Source organism: Calliphora vicina, chromosome 4 (genome assembly GCF_958450345.1).
Source record: "Calliphora vicina chromosome 4, idCalVici1.1, whole genome shotgun sequence".
Lineage (NCBI taxonomy): Eukaryota > Metazoa > Arthropoda > Insecta > Diptera > Calliphoridae > Calliphora > Calliphora vicina.
The window spans coordinates 61813255-61829427 of NC_088783.1; the positions used below are offsets into that span (position 1 = coordinate 61813255).

General features: G+C 29.4%; 1 protein-coding gene across 1 annotated transcript; it reads left to right on the top strand.

The window, feature by feature from the left end:
- Positions 1-2686: 2686 nt before the first annotated feature.
- tth (toothrin) lies at positions 2687-5348 on the top strand. The gene is made up of 2 exons (XM_065510367.1): positions 2687-3475; positions 4541-5348. The coding sequence occupies exons 1-2, from the start codon at positions 3171-3173 to the stop codon at positions 5346-5348; spliced, it is 1113 nt and encodes a 370-aa protein (XP_065366439.1). The 5' UTR covers positions 2687-3170.
- Positions 5349-16173: the final 10825 nt, after the last annotated feature.

Below are 16173 nucleotides of genomic sequence, written 5' to 3' on the forward strand. Positions count from 1 at the left end.
AATATTTAGAAAAGTTTCTATTGTATTGTAATGATGCATTAAATAGGGTATTATTAATACCCTACCCATTTTTATATTACGCATACCCAGAGTGTGTTTAAAATAAAAGTGCACTCAATATAAAAAAAAGAATTTAAATTAAACTTGAGTATGTGAAATGACAACTGTGTGATAAAGCTATGTTATTGTTCTAACATGATGATAAATGATAAACTGAAGCAAATAAAGAATATAACGGTAAAAGGATAATTACGAACATGTCACATGGACTAAAATCAATAAATCAAAAAGTGAAAATAAAAACAAACAATAAAAAAAATACAAGAAAACCTTAAATGAGGTCATTGCAAAATAAACAATGAGTGACATTCACACACAAACAAGGATTTATACTCGAATAATAAAATTTCAAGGAAAATCCATATGTACTTGAGAACTTAAGGGTGTTTGAGAATAGAAACACTTGTTACAAGGCATTTTAAAAATTTAACTTGAAAAAATATTAAAGTTTAATTTGAAATACATTGATACAGGTCGATGATCCGTTCAAATGTTAATTAGTTATATTTCATGGCGTTCCCTTGGAAAACGTGCAGCACGTGTTCGTCCACTAAAGTATTGATTTCTTTTCCGTTTTAAGGGAGTTTAAAATTTAATTCACCTTACAAGGAAGGAATATTTAATATGATGGGAGGTTTTAATTTGTGTGTTAAACAACATATGGAATTAAAATGGAATAATGTTTATAAGAATATTCATATGTCTGCAACTACATATATTTATTTAAAATATTTATATTTTAAAACGACTTTGTTTTAATTTTATTTATTAATGTGTTTGTTATTTAGTTAATTAGAAATGCCTAACTAATTTGTATAAACATATGTATATAAATTAACTAATGGCTTTAAAAACATTATTAAACATTAATGTTTATATATGTATATTTAATTTTTAAATGAAAAAAAACTTTTGGTAAAGAAGTACCTCCAAAGACAATTACTTCAAATTTAATAGATTCGTGCTCACAAAATATTTGCTGTCACACGACAGCAAATATTTTGTTTCACACTTTAGTATTTCCCAGTCAATGTATCCCTTTTATACAGTAATTGTCACTAATGTCTGTTCACTTGGCTAACTACAATTGATATATTTTGGGTCATTTATGTGCTCTTTGTAGTGCACAGAGAAGTCATTTGGTTAACAGGTAATCCAGCGTGAAGTATATCGTCACGTAAGTGACAATTCTTAATATTTCTTTTCGAAATTGCTGACAAACATTTCTAATAAATTAATCAGAATCATCACAGAAGACAATTCAACATGTCAACAAGGTCCACACTAATGTTTGGAATATTGATTTGCCGGACGACAATCGAGCAGAGGCTTTCTAATATCTGAAAACTTTAAAACGGAACAAACTTTTTTCGGTATCGATCTCCAGCTATTTTAGCAGGATATCAAATTGGTTTGGTTCATTTAAGATATATTTGCAGGGTTCCAAATAGGTTCTGTAAAAAGATGAGGCTTTTGGTTCCAGCAGACGTGGATTGGCAATGCCTTTTGGACTCTGCAATTCTGCAGCCACATTCAAGCGTTTAATGAAACGAGTGTTGAAAGAAATTCACTGGAAGACATGCTAGTTGTACCTCGATGACAATTGTCATGGGAAAGACTTTCGTTGGACTCCGGAGAAACCTCGAAGAAGTCCTTAAACGAATAAAAGAGGCTGGACTCAAACTTAATGCAAAGAAATGTTCCAGAAAGAAGTTAAGTATGGGGCATCGCGTAACAGCAGACGGCAAATGAAGATAAAATACGAGCTGTAAAGGTCTGGATTCGACACGTCTGCCAAACTAAACTACAAACCCATTAGAATGGACTATACATTGAAGCCGATAAAAGCTATATAATTCGAATATTCTAGTTTTGTCCGTTAAGATCATTCATGAAGCTAGTAGATGGAATATGGCGCTGTATAAATAATGGTAGGGCTTGCAGTCGGTAGTTAGGTTTATCATAGGCGCTGTTAGAGTTAACATCAACTGTCTCTTACATTATAAAGTGTAATTTAAGTGTTTGTATTATTGTGAATTATAAACGTGTGTGTATATTAAAAACACATAGTGACTATTTAAACTGTTGTTGTGTACATATGAACAAATAAATAGTTGTTACAAATTTTAAACTACTAAACGAGGCAACCAAAAGTAACCTTTTTATTTAAAGGAAATAAACCATCGTTTTTAAAAGGTAAAAACGTAACAATATTCAACTATTTTTTAAAACTTTTACACCATATTTTTTTTATCAAACATTCGTTCACCAAAGTTTTTTCCTAACAATTTTTTTTTCACTAAAAATAGTTTTTAATATTTATCTTAGAGTAGTGAAGGGTATATAAGATTCGACACAGCTGAATATAGCTCTCTTGTCTTAATAATGTATATTTTCATTAATGTATATAAATTTCATTTTTCTAATGTTACCCTCGTACAATCAACCTCTAGCGCCATCTCTTGACATTTAAATAACCTAAAACTAAACAAAATAATAACCCACAGTAATCGAGTACTCGTTTGAGTAAAAATACAACCCCGTAGTCGGCAACAATTACGAACGTCAAATCAAAACAGAAAAATCAACAACTATTGACAAATACGTTTTTTCCCCATCTAGGGAGGTGTTGAATAATTTTTTGGGGATTTAATTAATTTAGATTTAGCTCAGCAAAACACTATTAAATTCAATTAAAATGTGATAAATATAATAAACAATTTTAAAAGTTTTTAATTTATTATTAAATAAATATTAACGACTAGATTGTTAAAACAAATCTAAAAAGAAATAGGACAAGTGGTAGAAAAAAAATCAAATACAAGTTTATTTTTGAGTCTGTGTGTATGAATATGAAAATAGAAAAAAAGAACAACAACAACACACATAGAAAAGAATAAACGAGATAAGAAATGACCATAAATTAGACGAAGGAGTAATAATAGTTTCTATAGAGATTAAAAATAAAGAATTTTTTCACTGTGGGAACAGCAAACGGAAAAACCAATGCAGTCTCTAAAATCACACATGGAAGTTGTGGTTTAATAATTTATTTTAGTAACTTAATAACCCATAAAAAATTAACATTTTAGTTGGTAAAATAAGCAATTATGTCGTCTGCTGTGGACATACAAATCGTGTCAGCTCCAAATCTGGCCAAAATTGAGAACTATTTAAAAGATGCCTCCTATCGCGAAACCATCGAGTACAGTGCAAATTTCAATACACGTCTGTGTTTGGAGAGACGTCTACGTTTACCTTTTCTGGATCCCCAAACTGGAGTGGCTCAAAATCATTCGCATTTGTTTATGGACAAGAAACAGCGTATGCCCGGCTTTAGGCAGGGACAAATCTATACGTATCCGGCTACACGATGGCGTAAAAGTAGACGTCAATATTTAAACAAAATGTACAAGTGAGCAAAAATGGTTTTTAATTACTTTTTTTTCCATCTTATTTTTGTAATTTACAGTGGGTTGTGCAGAAGTGAAATTTAAAAATTATTTATGAAATATTTTTTCTAGATTAAATTTTGAAATATTTTTATTTGTTTTCATAAGTTTAATAATTTGTTTAGTGATTTCGTTACTGATTTTTAAAGGATAATTTAATTTGCTTTTAATTTATTTCTTATTAGTCCAGTGACTTTTCCCCAGTCTAATTAGATTTGTACTGCGGAACTAAATGATAATTAGAGTGTTTTATACAAGACGTTTTCGATATGCCCCGTAGGTAAAAACCTTAGCTGCTGCTACTCAGAATATATTTGAATTCGTGTTAAATTTATTTATTAGTCTAGTTTAATATTATCATTGTTGAATGGAATGCAATTTCCGTCTTGATGTTCTATTTATAGTCACTATTATTACAATATCCGCTACGGATACATTAAAGGTCATAGGTCTTAAATCAGGGATTTATCAATCACAATGAATGATTTCTAATTTCAACAATTTTTATATTTTACAAACTTTTTTACCATGAATTTTTTTCACCAAACTGTTAATCTTTTAAAGCCACTCTGGATACTCTGTTCCAAAGTGAAGCGAATCATAGAAAGTACATTCTGTATCGATCGAAACAATTAGTATTCGGACAGGGCAAGGTCAGGACTATAGGCGAGTAAGGACTATTTCATCGCAAGTAATGATTCGATGCAAAAATTATATTATTTTATAGCGTTAAAGCATCATTTCGGACATGCAAACTCGTTTTTTAAGGTCTCTCCGATTAAATTCGTATGGTACCCAATTTCTCTGCTTTTGGATGAATGCATAGGTTTTTAAATTGCTGATTGAGAAGCTCCTAATGATTTTTCAAGCTCTTGTTAAGTTTTATAACAATCTTCATGGTGTAATGCATCCAATTCTTGGTCTTCAAACTTTTTTGGCTCGACTGTGTTACCCTCATTATAAATCAATAAAAAAAACTCATTTTAAATTTCATTATAATAAACAAATCTATTTTAAAACTCTTGCAGATTTCCAGATCGTCCTTTTCAGGCTCTACGCAAAGATCATGAGGCTTTGGTGGCTAGTACCACGGGTACGGGAGCTGCGGGCACTGCTTCGCCCACAGTCTCCACTGGGCTACAGCAAGATCCCGATCTAAATAGTTCACTAATGGAAGAATCTTCTTCATTGGGTGCGGCTGGCGGTGATACATCCGATAGCAAAGACAGCCAACAACAGCCGCAGCAACAAACACAATCACAATCTCAGCCGCATCAATTAAAAGAGGACCTGCCTAAAGAATGGTTTTACGATGACATTGACATCAATGATAATGATTCATTGGAAGAACCAAAATCCCCTGCCGATGATGAATACGACTATGATCCACGTTATGGCACCAAGAAACGAAGAAAGCGTGGACGCGGCAAAAAAGCTACCCTCCTAACACCGGGTGAAGGTGTGGGACCGGGTCCCGGCCGGCGTCGTACTGGTGCCGGTAGAGGACGCTCGTCCTCTTCGGTAACAAGTGCTTCGTTTGCGGACACTTCAATGTCGGGCTTAGATTCTATCGATGGCATGGGTGCTAGTTCTACAGATGTGGCCGTCCCATCGACGCCCACAACTACCACTGGAAGGCGAGCACGCGGAACTGGCACCCGGGGTAGACGTCGCACCAAGGCTGGCCCAGCCGGCAATTGTGATCCTCCCAGTCCTGGTAATGCAGAACCTCCCTCCTTTGAATCGGCCGCCGCTGCTGTAGGTGTTATGGATAATCTACCACCAGTGGCCGAAGATCATAGTGCAGATTTGCGTAATTATCGCAAATATTTGTAAGTTTCTTTTTATTTCATTTCCATTTTCAATTTTCAAATATTATGTTGAGTTAATATGATTGTAATTTTTATTGAAAACAAAACATTTTGTTTTTCTATTTGTTAGCAACTAATTGAAAATAGTTTTAAATGGTTAATTATTATTATATTCTTAAACAAATAATAGTTATAAATGGTTATTCATTTTATTATACATATACAAACATATTTTATTTTTATAAAACCAAAAATTATAGGAATTTACAACAACAAACTTTATAAGTTTTCTAATGCAAAAAAAAAACTAAACTACTGTTTCTAAATCTAATTAAACTATTAAATCATTTAATATGTTTGAGGCTAAGCTTTATGAATTTTGTAAAATGGCTTAAATGTAAAACCGACAGTGTAACTATTAGTTAAGACATAACCAGGCTTCGTATTAATGGGGGTAAGTAATATGAAATAATTCGGTTTGATTGTCTTAAGGTAGGCTCGCACATGGCAAATATTTGCTCAAAAAAACGTAACCACTTTTTTTAGCGCAAATTTGTTTAGCGTGTTCACTCTTACAAGTGTTTTGTAAGATCAAACATCATCAAATAAAACAAAACTAAATTATTTTTTTTTGAATCATACTAAGTAAAATAAGTTTTTGAAATAAATAAATAAATTCAAATGTATTTTATTTAGTGGTTACGTCTTTTTCGTCAAATATTTGTCATGTGTGACCCTACCTTTACATGAATTTCAAAGTACATAATTGTTATGTCCAGCTTAACCTTAAACATATTTTCTACAAATTTGAAAAATTGTTTAGTATTTATAAAATCCTTTGTTGACTTTTATATGAAATTATTAAAAGTTAAGAAATGTCTGGCCTGTTTATCGAATATGTATTTAAAAGCAATTGTTTGATGTCAAGCTAGACCTCAAATAAGATAGCTTTTTTACAAATTTGAAAACATTTTGAGTAAATTTCGAAAAGTTAAGAAATATTTGCATAATTAGTAACAAAATATTTTGCTGTTTATCGAACATGTATTTCAAATCAATTGTTTGATGTCAAGCTACAAGTTCTACATATTATAAGACAACAAATTTGAGTAAATTCAAAAGGACTCGTTATTTTTTGACTTCAAGCTTGACCTCAAACATATTTATCAAAAGATTAGTAATTTTTTTTTACTAATTTGAAAAATGTTTGAGTAACTACCAAAATATTTGATGTCAAGCAAAGTCCTCAAACATATTTCGTTTAAGATAAGACAACTTTTATAAAATATTTGAAGTAAATTCAAATAAATTCAGAAATTTTTATATGAAATTGTCAAACATTAAGAAAAAGATTATATAAAAACCTTGAACGTATTTTCAAACATGTATTTGAAGCCCATTTTTGACGTTAAGCATGTCCTCAAACATATTTGACATAAGATATGGCATTTTTCTAAAAACAAAAATTAAAATTTTTTAAGTAAATAAAAAAAGATTCATTGATTTTATATGATATTGTCAAATGTTATGAAAATATATATAAAAACATTGGTTTTATTGTCGAACAGCTGTTTCAATGCAATTTTTTTCATCAAGCCTTTCCTCAAACATATTTAACATGAGGTAAACAACTTTTTTTTACAGATTTGAAAATTTTTTAAGTAAATACTAAAAGTTTTGTTAATTTTTAATTGAAATTACTAAAAGTAATATAAAAATATTGACCTATTTGACGTCAAGCTTGACCTCAAACATATTTCTCTAAAGATTAGAATTTTTTTTTTACAATTTCAAAAAGATTTGACGTAAAGCTTCTCCTCAAACATATTAATTTAGACATTTTTACAAATTTGAACATTTTTTAAGTAAATGAAATTTGTATATGAAATTGCCAAAAGTTTAGAAAAATATACACACCCCTATTGTGAAAAACATGTGAAATTTATGTTCCCATGAAATATCCTGCTATCGTGATATTTCCCTGAACTTTTCATTCACAATAGTTGATTTTGTTCGTAACAGCTGTTTATTGTTTATAAAATTCCATCTAAAAATTTCACAACATGGGGAATTTTTTCACGTGAACAAAGTTTATGAACGAAAAATGGGAAAAGGGAACATATTTCATGTGAAATGTGGATTCGCGATAGGGGTGACAAAGATTATCAGCCCAATTATGAATACAAAATTCCACGGGAGTTTGTTCCCCGGGAGTTTTTTCCCATTGAATTTGAATAGAAAAAATAAGAAAAGGGAAAAAACTCCCGGGGAATTTTTATTCATAATTGGGCTGTATGTGAAAACTTTGACACGGCAAACATGTGTTTGATACCATTTTCTGACGTCAAGCCTGTCCTTGACTTAAGATATGACAATTTTTTTTTTAAATTTTACAATTTTTTAAGTAGATAAAAAAGATTAATTGATTTTAAAACTATATTGCCAAAAATTAAGAAAATATTTATAAAAATATTGGTTTTATTGTGCAAAATCCATTTAAAAGCAATTTTTGACATCAAGCCTGTCCTCGAACATATTTCACTTAAGAAAAAACTACTTTTGTTACACATTTGAATATTTGTTTAAGTAAATACAAAAATCTTAGTTGATAAAATATTGACCGGATTGTTTTTGATGTCAAACATATTCTTCAAATTTAATTTTTGACGTCAAGCATGGCCTCAAATATATTTATAGTCTAATGGTGATTTAAGTGAAACAAATTTGGTAATATTAAGTAAATACAACAAATTATAACTATTTTATAATTGCAATATTTCAAGTACAGGGCTACTGCTTAATTTGAATCTAAAACTTCAAGTTGTGGCCCTAATCAAATGAATCATTTTGATTTCTAAATAAAAATTTACTTCTTTAAACAAATGGTAATTAATATTAAAACTCGAAAGCATGAAAACTATTTGTTCCAAAGAAAACTTGAAAAAAAGCTTTTGTACTCAGTTCAAAGCCAAGTTATTGGATACTGATATCAAATTGAGTAAATGCCTTTTATTTTACTGTTTTTAGTTTTTATTATTTTTCTTTTTAAATACAAAAGAATTTAGAAACTAGTTTTAGAAACTGCTGTTATAAATGACTTGTTTTCAAAAAACTCTTTCCCCTTAATAGTTCTAAACTATGCCGACGTTCGTAAACCAAAATAAAATAATCAAATTATTAAAGACCTTAAAATATATTTTTAGTTTAACCAAAAAAGAATATCCCAAATAAGCTTTAATCTACAAATATGTTATTTCTTTTATGGAAACTTCTCTACAAGAGCTTCTCTGTTCCTCTCTCTTTTTACCTACAATAGACAATTTTTATTATTATTATTTTCATTTTTATTATTATAAATGCAATTTTTTTTGTACATAATACATATTATACATATAGAAGGTTTCATTAAAACTATTATTATTATTATTTTTATTTAATTTTAATAAAATATACATACATACCTATTACATATTTTATTTATCCTGGGGTTTTTGCAAATCATACATTATTAGTTATAACAACATTAATAAATATTTTTTTTAATTAAAGTTTAAATAACACGTTTTTTGAAGATTTTTTTGTTTTAAGTACATATTTTAAAATTTATTGAAAAAGAAATTTGTAAAAGAAAACAATACACACAAAAAAACAATTTATTAAAAGATTTTTAAATAATAAATCATATCTTCTATGTATATTTCAAATATTTCGTGTAATATTTTCTATTTGAGGTTAAAGGTTTGGTCCCAAAATTATTAAATTTGTTTTTACGAATTGTAATGATTTGCTTGATTAAGAGTCTAGCCAAATAAAGGTAATAAATATCAGTTTTTAAAAGTTGGATTAGTGCAGCTAAAGTAAGTATGTTATGACTTGACCTAGCCATGAGTTATTATAGATTGCGGGGTCGATATATTCATGTCCGTCTGTATGTTGAAATCAACTTTCCGAAGCCACCAAATAACTTACATCCATGATTGATACATCAATATGTCCGCTATAGTCTAACTTAGATTGATATTTAAAATCGAGATAATCGGCATACAAATGGCTGAGATATAAGCAAAAAATCCCGACCATCTCGATTTTTTACTCCATTTTTTTTTAACCAACATTTTTTTCACCAACAATTTATTATTTTAATATTTTTCTTAAAATATATAGAGTGCCGAATATAGCACTCTTACTTATTCAATTTTGGGAAAATATATTTAATACAGTCATTGAAAAATTAAGATAATTTCACTAATTTTAGCTTTCTGTATTTATATTTAATATTTTAAATTAAAATTTCATATATTCTTAAGATTTTCAATCTTAACAAACAAATTTATTGTATTAATTCTAGCATAAATCTGTTTTTGAACCTAATTAGTTGCACATAATTACCTATTTTGCATGCAACAATAATACAAATCAACAAAATTAAAATATTTTTGCAGTATCTAAACCGCATAAAATACAAATTCGAAAATTATTTCTTCAAATCAACTTGTTAAATGCACATTAGACAACAAAATTGCACCTGATTGTAAAATGTTAAAGAGTTTATTATGTATACAAAATTCGTTTAAACAAATATTTAGTCACATCATAATTTTAGGTAAAGGGGGAAAAAAATCAAAGTATTCGAAGCAACGTCATCATAATTTTGAATAATTAATGTTGGCTAAAAGCCCATAAATTTACGGCTGAATGAAAATTTTATTCAGCACTTACAGCAGCAATGAAATTTTAGAAGAAAAAAATTTTGTACGAAGGACAATCTGGAAAGTTCTTTAATAGATTAGTATCCATATTCAAAAACGATTATTAAAGTTATCAAAGGTTTAGAACTGAAATTTTGTATGAAAAAATCGCTTAAGTGGAATTTGCTTCTTTAGAAAAAAGGAAAACGAAAATTTGTTTTGGAATGAAACCACTTTCAGTTTTCTAAGTGAAATTAATATTAGTTTATACCTACATAATTATTTGTTTTTCTCAATATTTTTTTTTTTAATTTCTTTACTTAAAACTTGACTTTTGTTTTAATTTTCAAAACGTCAATTTAAATCGGAAAAACAGAACTATTTAATATTTTGGAATATGAATAACTACGGAATTGGAACCATTCCGAATGGAATTTGTTACATGCCTCATGTTACAATCATCACAGACTGCCCTCGTATAGTTAACAATGTTTCATGTGCAGTATGTGATTATTGTTGCTGTTGTTTGTTGTTCTTAACTTTAAACTTTAATGAGAGTCTTTAAAGTTTAAAGACTCTCATTAAAATTCTTACCTACAACAACAAAATATTGCATAATTTGTGTGAATGTTTATTTTTGTTTAATTTAGTTTTTACTCTTAAACCCCACTGTTTGTATGTCCGTCGGTCTTCTGGTGCATTGGTCTCTACACTCATACATCATGGATGGATAATTCAGTAATATTGTAGTAATGGCAAAATCCAAAATCCACCATCAAAAAATGGTGTATAAAAAGTCCCAAAAAATGCGAAATAACTTTCGACAAAAGTGAAATAATTGCCAATTCGAAGCAATGTATTTATTAACATTAACTGTAAAGGTTTTATTCCCTGTGGACTATAAAAACCGGGAGTATAAAAACCTTTCAGCTCGACTACCGTTACCGAAATAACTGCAATTACAGTTACCGCTAAAATGCCGTTACCAATATCATCGTAAATACCGACACCCTTAATCTATAAACAAGTAAGAGAGCTATATTCGGCTGTGCCGAATCTTATATACCCTTCACCAAATTATACTTCAAAATAAAAATTTTAAATATTTTTTTTTTCAGTTATTTTTTAAATTTTTTGGAAATTTTTTTTTTAATATTTAGCGAAAAAAAAATTTAAATTTAAAATTTTTTGTTTTTTAAATTTTTTTTTTAATATTTACCGAAAAAAATTACTTGTTGAAAAAAAAATCGGATTAAACATTTTTCTTCCGATTTTGACTCATTGTAGGTCCAACTTATTATGGTTTTATATACGTCTTTGCAAAGGTCTTTCAAATATCTCTCATTAGATATCCATATTGTCTATATTAATGACTTATGTGTCGATTATGGATGGCAACCGAACTTCAATTGAGTTGCCAGAGGGCAACCACAAATTTCTGGTTGCTATTTGCCAACAGAAAATGATGCTGCCAGTTGCTATCTGTAATACAATTTAGCCAACTGACAACGCAACTGAAGTACGGTTGCCATCCATAATCGACCCATTAGTAATCCAGATATACAGTCAGAGGCTGTATATCTGGATATATATATCAAAAATATTTAAACTTTAGTCGAGTGAATTTTATCGTAGTTTTAAGAATTACCGCTATGTTTGTAACGTCTATATTTTTGTTATTTATAAAACTAAATAAAACTGTATACTTAAGTTTTCCTTAAACGTTTACTTTTCTTTAAACAATCAATATTTCGCTGGCTTTACTTGCAAAGGCTCTAAGTCCACTTTTTTTAGCAATTGAGATTTTAATGTTGTTGTTTTGTAGTGATGAGCAAAAGCGCTTAGTCCAATTTATCACAAGAAAAAGCTCTAAGTCCCTATAAAAAGTACAGTTTACCATTTCTGTCAAATTATTTTTCTTTTAAAATTTAAAAAAGTTGGTTCTTATTTGAGAGCTATGACAAATTATGGATCGATCGCCATTTAAGTTATTTGCGTTGAATTTTATGTGTATACCAACATTTTCAAGAGATTTATGCTCGTTAAAGTGATTAATTAAAGTGACATGATTTCCATAGTATAAAGTATTTCGGGAGAACATTTGTATGGGAGCTAGGGGAAATAATGGACCGATTTCAGCTAGTTTCAATAGGCTTCGTCCTTGGGCATAAAGTGTATATACCACATTTTATCGAAATGTCTTCAAAATTAATCGACTCATAAAGCGATTAGACTAATATTTTTGGGCGTTACAAACATCTACACAAACGCATTATAGCTATGTATATTCGGCTGTGCCGAATCTTATATACCATTCACCAATGTAAATTGTTAATTTTATTTTTTTTTAAATTATTAGTGAAAAAGAAGTAGGAGAGCTATATTTGGCTGTGTCGAATCTTATATACCCTTTTTAAAAAAGTTTTTTCCATTTTTTTTTAAGTTTTTTTTTAAATTTTTTTTTATTTTTTTAAAAATTAAAAAAAAGAATTTATAGCAAAACAATTTTTTTGATGAAAAAAAAATTCGGATTAAAATATTTGTTCTCTATTTTGACCCATTGTAGGTTCAACTTACTATAGCCTTATATACATCGCAGCAATGGACCTTGAAATTTCTATCATTAGATACCCATATTGTCTATATACTAGTAAATAAGAAATGAATGACACGTTCTAAGAAAAAGACCTAAGTCCATAAAAAAGCTCTAAGTCCAAAAAACCTTTTAAATAGGTTTTTGTCTCTCCTGTAAACTTTTAAAATATGGACTTAGAGCCTTTGCATGTTAAGCCGGCGATTTGAGATTGTATTCTGACTGTAGGTCAAAATTGAGGTTATCGTGGTTTTTCCTTATATCTCAGCCATTTGTGGACCGATTTTTGATATCGTGTATGTATGTAAGTTATTTGGGGGCTTCGGAAAGTTGATTTCAACCTACAGACGGACAGAGAAATTGCAAACGTATTGACAGACTTATATGTATGTATATACCCTTGCCACTCATGGTGAAGGGTATACAAATATAAGGGATCATAAATGTAATCATAAAATTCTCTAACGTATATCTGGTATATTAATACAAGAATTGGATCCGTAAGATATCTAGGGCTTTTAAAAACTTTATTTCAAACAACAAGTTATTTGGGGGGATTCGGAAAGTTGAGTTAAATAGATTGATGGACTTCGCTATCTACAAGGATCAACAAAATTTATATTTTATGTGACGGCAAGTGAAATTTGCGGATATTATTAATAGAAAGATACATATGTTGTTTTGTCATGATTGTTTCGTCGTGATTTCTTATAGTTACCTGGGGGTCAATTCTCGTTCTGTGAAACGGTGAAATGAAAAAAAATTTCATTTTCGTTTTCATAAGAAATTTTCATATTATCATTTCACAATTACACAAATTGCGATTCCCGTTATTTTCATATGAAAAGATTTGAAGTTATTCATCATTTTTTTTACTAAACAAGAATCAGAAACACTATGAAAATATGAAAAAAAAACTCATAAGTTTTTCAAAATAATCATGGTCTTTTTTTGGCAATCCGATTCTATAATACTACATGAGATTCAATTAATAGCTAACGAATAGTGTAACGTTTTAGTACTTTCTGGAAATACCACCAAACTTAGTTCCATTTCAAAATCACAGTTTTCCATCCCTGTCGTACGCACACAGCAGTCGGTTCGACAGACGTTTGCTTCGTTCGATCGGTAAATACCGAAATTTAACATGTAAATAAATCATAAATAACCATACCGTTTATTCTAGGTGTGAGTTATAATGGAGGTTAATGTGAGTGTGGCTTTATTTACGAAAATAAGAAAACAAGTAAGAGAGCTATATTCAGCTGTGCCGAATCTTATATACCCTTCACCAAATTATACTTCAAAATAAAAATAATAATTTTATATATTTTTTTTTTAAAGTTGTTTTTTTAATTTTTTGGAAAAAATAAATTTCGAATTGTTATTTAAATTTTTTTTTTAAATTTTAAAATAAATCTTTTTTTAAATTTTTTTTTTTTTTTGATGAAAAAAAAATCGGGTTACAAAATATTTTTTCTGATTTTGACCCATTGTATGTCCAACTTATTATAGTCTTATATAGGTCGTTACAAAGGTCTTTGAAATATCTATCATTAGATATCCATATTGTCTATATTAATGACTTTGTAATCCAGATATAGGTCAAAAATCGAGGTTGTTCTGGTTTTGTCCTCATAGCTCAGCCATTTGTGGACTGATTTTGCTGACAGAATTATTGAAGATTTGGATACCGAAGATATCTGGGGTCTTCAGAAAATTGATTTCAACAGACAGGCGCTCCGCTATCTATAAGGATCCAGTATATATATACTTTATAGGGTCGGAAAATTATATTGTGGAAATTACAAACGGAATGACAAACTTATATATGTATACCCTTCTCACGAAGGTGAAGGGTATAAAAACAAACAATTTAGAGTTTCTCGCAAATGCATCCATACCGAATATGCTAAACCCTTTTGTGTTGGAGTAGAAATTACTACTTTATTGGATCATAAAGAATCCTACTTGTTTCTGACATATTTCAAAAGGTCTCACAGTAAAACAATTGAAAATAAGTAAGAAAGTATAGGGCTTTACCGACTATATTTTCGGTCAAGCCGGTTTAATATTGTTACGAAATTGTAAAGAACATTGTAGAAAGTACACCACAGATGGCGTATGTATTAGTAAGATCTAGAATATTCGAACTTTGACAGTTAAAGAGAAATCTAGAGTGCAGATGGCAGTGTTATAAATAGTGGCAGAGGTTGCAGTCGTTAGTGAGTTTATCAGAGACGCTTTTCGAATAAACATCAACTGAGTGCCTTAAAGTGTGTTGTGTTTTTCAAGTAAATTCGTGTACATTATAAATTGTGTCTGTATTTATGCGAATTTACAAACTTGTATAAGAGACATTGAGTGACTATTTAATTCTGTTGTTGTACATTTTTAAATAAAGAGTTGTTACAATTTTAAAACTACTAAACGGCTTTTATTTGCAATCAAAAGTATCCGGTTTATTTAACCCGGCAATTCCCAGTGTCACCTACAGGTGACAGACATTAACGGTAGTTTTAAACATAGAAACAAATATCACTGATAAATATTGATATTATTTATATACAGACAAGATCCTGTTTTATATCTGATTTTATTTTGACAACGCTAGAATTTTATTAACTAGGGGATTTTTAAAAATCTTTAAGCAGTGTTTTTGATTTTAACATACTGGTGTGTGTCTTATGATAAATAAGTTGTTATAAAAATGCCAAACGGTTAAGTACCACAATATTTTTTTTTTAAAAAATACTGCTAGATATTCAGGCTAACAATATCAGCAAGTATTTTTAGAAAATTATTTTTTCTCTGCCCAGTGTCACCTATTGATGACCCCGCTATAAAATCGGAACTAGCTATATTTTTTTTTATTTTAAACTTATTTATAGTGTAAACTAGACGTATTTTTACTATTTTTAATAAAAACAAATTGTTTCTCCCATTGGCGAGGGTATGGGAATTGCCGGGTTAAAGGAAATAAACCAGCGTTTTGAAAAGGTTAAAACGTAACAACATCATACATCGAGTATATGAGCAGATTATGGACCGATCGCAAACAAATTTATGATCGCATATGGTTTATATGGACAAGCAGACAGACGGACGGACGGACATTGTTAAATCGAATCAGAAATAGACTTTGAGTCGATCGTTATACTTTGAGGTGAGTGTTAACTATATTTTTGGCCGTTACAAACAACCGTACAAACGCATAATACCATCCCCACCATGGTGGTGTAGGGTATAAATGGAAGTTCATATAGAGAACCTCTATTGATCGATCGGTAGAAATCGTTGAAATTATTTCAATTGAGTTTATGTTATATCGTTTTAAAGGCTTAACTTCTGCTCTATAGAGTTTATTGCCGATCAGTCCAGTAGTTTAAAAGTTCTATATCAAAACAGTAAATTGTATTTGAAACTTACAAATATTTTAACAATCCTTATTAATCATATACTTGGCATTAAGTAGGGTACTCTCATAAGGAAATATGTACGCATTATCTGATGAGAAATTAAAAAAAAAAAGAATCTTCTTGTTGTGAATTTTTGAACTTATACAAATA

Bases quoted from the DNA above. Each gene is read 5' to 3' on its own strand.
- tth (XM_065510367.1), top strand. From the start codon at position 3,171: ATGTCGTCTGCTGTGGACATACAAATCGTGTCAGCTCCAAATCTGGCC. The intron at 3,476-4,540 runs GTGAGCAAAAAT...AAACTCTTGCAG, and splicing joins TATTTAAACAAAATGTACAA to ATTTCCAGATCGTCCTTTTC.